Source organism: Oryza sativa, chromosome 5 (assembly GCF_034140825.1).
Source record: "Oryza sativa Japonica Group chromosome 5, ASM3414082v1".
NCBI classification, from domain to species: Eukaryota; Viridiplantae; Streptophyta; class Magnoliopsida; order Poales; family Poaceae; genus Oryza; species Oryza sativa.
The window spans coordinates 20,252,068-20,260,568 of NC_089039.1; the positions used below are offsets into that span (position 1 = coordinate 20,252,068).

General features: G+C 47.4%; 1 protein-coding gene across 1 annotated transcript; it reads right to left on the bottom strand.

Annotated features, from left to right (window-relative positions):
• Positions 1–4,109: 4,109 nt before the first annotated feature.
• LOC4338783 (transcription factor MYBC1) lies at positions 4,110–6,675 on the bottom strand. The gene has a single exon (XM_015784765.3). It carries the CDS (start codon positions 6,131–6,133, stop codon positions 5,138–5,140), a length of 996 nt encoding a protein of 331 aa, XP_015640251.1. The 5' UTR covers positions 6,134–6,675; the 3' UTR covers positions 4,110–5,137.
• Between the last annotated feature and the right edge of the window lie 1,826 nt (positions 6,676–8,501).

Sequence of the window (8,501 nt, forward strand, 5' to 3'; positions counted from 1 at the left end):
TGCCCGGTCTTGCCAGTTGGCTAGAAGGCACGAACAGCACCAGAGAAGACCCCCTTCCTCCCTCTCCTCATCCTGAAGCCACCGATGGTGAGGAGCCCACCTCCTGTCGTCTTCCTCATCTTCGGTTTCTCACTATTGCCGGATCTTCCATTGTCGGCCGCTGTCTACTAACCACAAGCTTCGCTTTGCCTTGCCGTCAACACTGGCCCACCATCATCCTTCATCCCCATGGCTCTAACGCCGTGTTGGCACCTCACCATCCTCCCGTGTCTACCACCTACTATAAGGCCACCGCCTCCCATGACTACCCCTCTAAGGTCAGCGATGTCCCCATCTCTTCCCCTTCCTTCCACCCCCACCCAACCTAGGACCCTAAACCATAATTTAGGGAGGGGACCCTAAACCTAGAATCTCGCACGGGGGGTAGATTCAGCTGCGAGGAGACTAGATCCGGTGGAGCCGGCATTGGATTCGCGGCCACCCTTATCGGGGGCACGTCGTGGCCAGTTTCACTTTGTCTCCCCTACGCTGGAGACCTAGCCTCGCCAGGTTTTAGCCATGCCGCTGTCTTCCCAGCATATCGCTTAGCTTTTGTAGTGGCGTGCTCCGGCGGCGGTGCGGCGGAGAGGAGAGGGGGTGGCCGGCGGCTAGGGTTTTTCCCCGTGTCACCTGCGCGTGGATGAGCGGGGAGATGTGAGTGTGCGAATGTTTGATCAACTATCGGTCTCTCCATTGTTTTTGAGTAATAATGTGTTAAGGTCACCCTCACGGATGTGCTTGTGTGTTGCACGTGTGCGGTGAAGCGCGTATGCTTCTTGAATGTAACTACCAGAGTACAAAATTCCTGTCACAAAAGGCACCAGAAAAGCAATTCGATCAAAATCCCACTTGCATAAGAACTAAAAAAAGGAAAACCAAACCCACCAGCTTACCTGAAAACCCCCCATCAACATCAGAAGAGGCATCAGATGCCGAGCTGAGCCCGTCCGTCGCCGCCGAGATGCCCGGTGTCTTTTGTCCTCGTCCGTCGGATAACACACACACACACACAAAAGCATCGGATCGCTAGCTTTTCGGCAGCAACAGCAGCTGCACATTCCCCCTGCGCCAAGCGCACCGGCCGGCGTGTTGAGGGATCGTTGAGCTCAGCGCAATCGCAACGGCGAGCTGCCGCTGCCGCTGCCGCCGCGGCGCATGAGATCCTACAGCTATCTGTCCATGCTGCGGCTGGATGCGGTCGCCTTTTCCGCATCCCAGAACTAGCAGCGGAACTGGCCTTTCTGCAGAGCACAAGGAGCCGGACAGAGAGGGGAGGGGAGAGGTGCAAGGGGGCTTTTTGCGAGAAAAGGAGCAAAAGTAGATTGGGTGGATAAAAATAAGCAAAGTACCAAGTGGCTTTTTGTTGCCCCAGTTGTTGCAGGAAAAGCAATAATGCAATGTGCTCTTCTCTCTTCTTGGCTGGCTGCTGCTGCTGTCACACAGTAGTGGTGCAGATGAGATGGGAACTCTTTTTTTGTTTTCTTGCTCTCCTCATTCTTTTGTGACCTGCCCTTCTTTTTACCAACTTCTTGCTTGGGTAAAGGGTGAAAAAGAGGAGGTGAAAGGTTGTACGAGTCAGACAAATGGAGAAAATCGCGGTGAAAATTCGCCTTCGTGCCAAGGACGCAATCAGTTCCATACTCTGGTTCCGTGGCCGAACCACCTGGAGTTTTCGTGAGGCCATTGGTCGCGCTCGAGCAGCGCAATTACTGAGCAGTGAAGACAATTCACGCGGGCAAAACCAATGGTGAGAATTCCGGAATGTATATTCTCGTCAGCTCGAGTTAATGCTGGTCAAAGTTCCTGAATGTTTTCATCATATTGATCAAGGGCTGGTTTAGTTACCAACTTTTTCTTTAAACTTTTAACTTTTTCATCACATCAAAATTTCATACACATACAAACTTTAACTTTTCCGTCGCATCGTTCCAATTTCAATCAAACGAAGTTATAAAGCGAATCAACATCGAATCTACCATCGAACTCACGTACAATAAATACGGTCTACTAAACGGATTCATGTAAGAATTATAAAGCAAATCAAAGCATAAAAGATCTTAATTAAAGTTTACAACACTATATATTGATAAAATTTGCTACAAAATGCTTAAATTTTGTGGAATTTGTTATAGGATATCCCGAAATTGTGGCACTGCGGTAAATTGATGTTGAAGATCATAACCATTATTTGATTATTTCAAATTCAAATATAGAGAAAATATATAAAAAAAGAAAATTTTATCCCTAGGGCCAGAAGCTTGTAACTCAACGGAGTCTAATTGACCAGACCCAAGCCGCTCTCCCTCTCCCATCCCCTCTTCAAAACCCTATAATTTAGGAGTGTTTGACGGCGGCGGGAAGGAGTGGTGGGCTGTAATAAAATAAAATAGTTTTTAGTAGCATTTTATTGTAGATTTTTGTTGTAGTAATTGTTTGTTCCTCTATCTATAGATGATATTCTCTATATGACATGTAAAAATTATAGTCGGTTATTGGTTATATTACTGTATTTGCTCTTATATTATCTTCGTATCAAAATATAAGAAACTTTGAATAGATGGAATATTTCCTAATACTATGAAGCATATATAGATTTATTATATTAGAAAGTGTGTCATTCTTCCGAAATCTATTGCAATCCGTAATTGTGAGAGAGATGACAATAAAACTGAAGAAGTGAGAAGCAGTCAAGCAGATCGCCCCGTCCCAGGGGGAGGAGAGGAGAGAGAGGGGGACAGGAGTGGAGTGACAAACCCTCCGCTACCCTGCCCTGACCCGAACAAAACCCACACGCCTCGCTTTCGCGGCCTCGCCTCGTCTCGGAGCGGAGCCGCGAGATACAACGACGAGCAGTCAGCCAGATTTTTCTTTTCCCATCAAACCACAAGTCCGTCCCCGTCCCCGTCCGTCCGGCCCTCGTGGTCACATCACTCAACGCCTCGTCACGCTCAACACCAACATTTACTCCTACATGCTCCTCTCCTCCTCGGAGAATCATCATCAATACCCTCCTCCTCCTGCCACCACCTCTCCTCCCAACGCCTTCTCCTCCTCCTCTGAAATCAACGCAGCAGCAGCAGCAGCGACACACGCCTCCGTCTCCGTCTCCGTCTCGTCCCCATTGCGCAGAATCTCTCGCCTCTCCACTGGCCATCGGTATCAGCGATACGGTCATGCTGATACTCCCATCCTTGGACTCGTCAACCTCTACCTGGATCAGATCAGGTGAAGAACATTACTGTACTGGTGCTACTACTTGCTGTACTACTCCTACTAGTTTAATCGACGGACAGATTCACAGCTTGACATACCGATGCTACCACGGTACCACCATGGCGCCACTAGCAGAATCATACTCCTTTTGTTCCAAAATACACGCTTCATTCCAAAAATAAATTTTCTTTTTTTAAAAAATATAAAAATAAATTCGATTCTCGCTGTTATACAAATAAACTTACTTTGAAACGGAGAGTGCACACTACTAGTATAAAATAGCTTTAATAACTTTTGTATGGATACAATTCACTTACAAAATATAATTTATTTTTAAAACGGGAGGAGTAGAAACTATGGTTAACTTGGAAATATTTATGCTCGTTAAAATAATAAAGTATGTAAAAAATTTTAAAAATATATGGCGTGATTAGTTAGATGAAGAAATGATTATATAGTAAAAATAGATTTTGAACCCTAGGAAATGCTTACATTTTTAGAACGGATTGAGTATATGCATTGCCTACCATGATGTATATATATGTACTCCCTTCGTCTTTTTTTTTTTTTGAAAAAAGTTCATTTCTAGCTCCTAACATTTGCCCAAACAGTTAATTTCTATGGTTTTATCTGTCCCTAATCTACGCGCACATCATTACTACCATTCTGTTTATGACGGTACTTTGGTCTCTTTTTTTCTCTGTACTGATTTAAATCCTAATTGCTGATTTAAATCCTAATTGCTGCTATATCAACCCGTTATTATTTTAGGACGGGTAGTTAATTGTGGTGAATAAGATGGACAAAGAGTTCCCTTGCCGAACAGCGACATGTTGGTCATCCACAAGAGATGCAGATAATGTGAAAATTTTGACTTGAACTGAACAGGGTTCAATGTACAAGAACATAAAGCATCACTGTACTAGCACAACTCAAGAAGATCTTCTTCTCTCTCTCTTTTTTTTTCTTTCATCTCACGGCTACGAGGAAAACGAGAGGCAATTTACCGCTGATTTACAAGTGATTGCTACTACAAACAAACTCCAATTCGAGTTGCTCTGAAACCCTTGCTACACATACTCCTCAAAACACTAAGGTAGAAGCTAAGCTATGAATCTCTTTGGCCACTCGGAAGATGATCTGAGCTCACCAAGACATGCCTAATTATCATCATTCATTCACAACAAATAAAGCTTAATCCTCAGAATTATTCATCTCCTGGAGTGGGTCCTTGCCAATTATTCAATCCTCTGCCTATATCACACTTGCCAATTACACCCATGCAATCTTCTCAGTGGCAGTTGATTGCATCACTTGTTTGGTTGGAGTTGTATCACTCAAGAACCAAGTGAGTGACAGTCACCAGGATGAGCAGAGCAATTTGACCCCGGATCCTCCATGGCGCAATCACAATGATTTGATTTTTTTTCTCTTTTGTTTTTTTGATGAGGTGTTCTTGGACGACAAAGATGGAAGTACTACCAAACTGTCACAATTCCTTTTTACCCTCTAAATAATCATCCTCTCTAAGGCTAAGTTTAATTATGTCATCAAAGACAAGAACAGGAGAAGAGGAGGAGGAGGAGGAGGTGAGAACTGGAAGAGCAATGACAAATAGCAGCAGCAACACAAGAACAGCAGCAACAAATGGGGAGGGGCAAGAGTTTTGGGAGCAATACGGATTGGATTGAGACATGAGCGGTGGAGTGCTAATTCCCAAGAATTCTTGGGACTCGATGATGCGATGGGACTTGCTCGATTCCTATGCCGATCTGGTGGGGAACTAGCAGAGGGGGAGATGAAGCGAACGAATTGTATGTACCCGAGGACGGAAGCCCGGTGCCCGTCGCCGGCTCGCCGCCGTCGGTCTGTCTGTCTGCTTGCCTCAGTGGTCGCCGGTCGTCGGGAACAGAGTAAGCTCGCGGCGCCCGCCGCCGCCGCCGCCTCCTCGGGATCCGAGCTCCAGCTCTTCGGCGAAGGGGGACGGCGCCATCATCGCCATGCCGGCGGCGGGGCCGACCATGCGGTGGTGCATCCCCGGTGGGCCGACGGGCGGGCCGCCTCCGGCGACGGCCCGGCTGAGGAACCCGTGGTCGAAGCCGGCGCCCGGGCCGGAGCCGTAGTGGCCGAGCGGGCGCGCGGCGGGGTGGTGGTGGAAGTGGCCGATCTGCGGCGGGTGGTGGTGGTGCCCGCCCATGGGGGCGAACGGCGGGTACGGGTCCCCGCCGGCGGGGGCGCGGCCGGGCGGGAGGAAGGGGACCGGCCCGGTGGCGAAGAGGTGCTCCGTGGCGGCGTCCGTGCCGGAGCCGGAGGAGTGGCTCCCGCCGGCGCCGGCGCCGCCCCCTCCTCCGCCGCCGCCGCCGTTGCCGACCCCCTGCATGCGCTTGAGGTAGAGGCGGTACTTCTGGAGGTGCGACGCAACGTTCTCGCGCGTGAGGCCATCGACGCTCATCAGCTGCATTATCGTCTTGGGGACGGCGTTCTTGATGCCGAGGTGCGCCACCGCGTCGACGAACCGCTTGTGCAGCTGCGGCGTCCACACGAGCCGGGGCCTCTTGAGCGTCCGCGCCGGCTCGTCGCCACCTCCCCCGCCGCCGCCGCCGCCGCTCGACCCGGCCGCCGACGACGCCCCGCCGTTCATCTCCCCTGCCCCCACGCCACCGCCACCACCACCACCACCACCACCTCCACCTCCCACCCCATCACCCCCGACAACACCCCCGCCCACCCCACCACCACCACCACCCCCATGCGTCGGGATGTCGAAGGCCACCGCGAGATCGGGCGTGATGAGCGACTGCGACAGCGGCATCAGCTCGTCCGGCGCCGGCAGCTGCTCCTCCCACCGCGCGAACCAGCTCGGTTCCTCCTCCTCCCTCATCCTCACACACACACACGCACCAATTCTTCTTCCCACCAAACCAGCAGCAACGAAGAAGAAGAACAAGAGGACTCCGGACTCGGGGACTCGGGGGCTACTAGTTCGAGGTGGATCTCTCCTCTTCAAAGCCTTTTTCTCTCCTCACACACGCACAATCTCTCTCCTCTCTTTCTGCTGCTGCTGCTGCTGCTGCTGCTGCTGCCGTGATGATGATATCCTGCTCGCTACTACTATCTCACACACTCTCTCTCTAGGCTGAGATGAGAGTAGTATCAGATGGGGTGTGGCCGTGTAGTTTAACTAGTGGCCTTTGCCTGCCTGCCCTGCCTGCTTCGCTCACTTACTTAAAGCTATTTTTGTGCCATCTTTGGTTGCTTTGTTTGTTTCCTCGCTTGTTCCCTTGCGAATTCCTCCCCCTTCGCATCGGAGAAGGAAGAAAGAAGAAGAGAGATCTCGGCGGTGTTGGTGCTGCGAGGGAAGACGAGACGAGGAGGAGGAGGAGGTGGTGGGATTTTGTTGGGGGAATTGGGATTGGATATGATGAGATGAGATGTGAGGAGGTGGTGGTGTCTTAGCTGGAGTTTGGTTTGTCCTCATGTGGGCATGTCGTCCCCCGGATCACATCGATCTTGGGCGCGCTTTGTTTGCGGCCTCTGGAACTGATCTCGTGCCTGCCTGCCCTTGTTGGCTCGTGTGTATCTTCGAGGTGGATATCGTCACGTTGCTGCCTTGGCTGGCTGGCTGGATGGATCGCTGGATATGGATCTATCTGTGGATTTTATAGTGCTGTGGTACGATTACGAGTACAACCATGTAGCGCATCTAGGGGAAAATATGGGACTACGCCCGTTACATATGTAAGGGTACTATTATGGCATTAATTTGTGAGGGTGATGGGGATTCATAATCAGCGATTTATGAGGGTGCTGGAATTCATAATCAGCAAGGAGATGGAGTATTTGATTATTCAGCCTTGAAACCTTAAAATTCAGTTTGGGAAAAATGTTCGAATTTTGATTAGAACAGATAGTAGTAGTTTTTTGTGCGCGTGGTTGACTCATGGGAGTTTCGCGGTTATTTTTGTAAATAAAAAAGTTTGGTTCGGTCATGCCTGGGGAAAAAATTGGGTTAAAAAGAACTTGCAGGTAACGTACTGCTCAAAGTGGACATTATCTTAAGAAAGGGATGTATTAATTCGGTTTTGTTGTGGTTGTGGTTGTATTTAGTATCTGGACGGTTTTTAAATTTGTACTAGAATTGCTTATGTTTTGGCCAGTGTTGTTTTCTTTCTCATGGCTCTAAACAAGAACCATTGCAAAAGATAACCATGGCTATGGAAAACCTGAAACCGCCAAATTTGTGTACAAGTAACTCAACGAAAAATGGATACTTAAAAAAAAGGTATTCCTTTAATAAGCCCTAGGTTGGGTTCTCTACATTATATATTTCAAATTTCATTCCCCTACATAGGGTAACTTCTTCCACAAAACCTAGCATTATTCATTGGAATCTCGTGATATTTTTTGAAAAAGAGTTCAACCACTAGGATATGATGGGAAAACATGAGTTAAAAAGAAACTTGTTGTAAATGGTATAGTTAAAGTGGATACCATATAGAAATAGACGTGTATAGTTACTGATGGTAGCTACGATTCTCTTTCAAAGACAGACCCCATGCCTAGAAAAAAATATCTTAGGTAAAAAGAATTGCAGGTAACATACTAGTCAAAGTGGATATTATATAGAGAAAGATGTGCATTCAATTCATTTTTTGTTGTGGTTGCATTTAATATCCGGACGGTTTCTAATTTTGTCTATAATGGCTTATGTTTTGGCCGATGTTGTTTCTTTCACATGGCTCTAACCAAGAACCAATGCAAAAAAGTAACCATGGCTAGAAAAAACTGTAACAACCAAAATTGTATACCAATAATTCAACAGAAAAGGATATTTCACAAATAAATATTGTTTATTTCTTTAACAAGTCCTAGGTCGTGTTGTACATTTCAAATTTCATCTCCTAACATGGGGTAACTTCTTCCATGTAATCTAACATTTAAGTGAGTCAATGATTCACTGATATCTTGTGATATTGTTTTTTGAAAAGAGTCCAACCCACAGGAGATATTTTTTTGAAAAGAGTCCAACCCACAGGGTATGACGGAAAAAAAACCGAAAAACCCAAGTTAAAAAGAAACTCGTCATAAATGGTGTAGTCAAAGTGGATATCATCTAGAAATAGACATGTATACTCATTGGTGGAAACTTTTTTTTTAAGATAATGAGAATTTATAAAACCCGGCTTCTACACCAAAACACACCGGTGGCAGCTAGCATACAATTCATTTTTTTTCTAATTATCTAGATG

Bases quoted from the DNA above. Each gene is read 5' to 3' on its own strand.
- LOC4338783 (XM_015784765.3), bottom strand. From the start codon at position 6,133: ATGAGGGAGGAGGAGGAACCGAGCTGGTTCGCGCGGTGGGAGGAGCAG.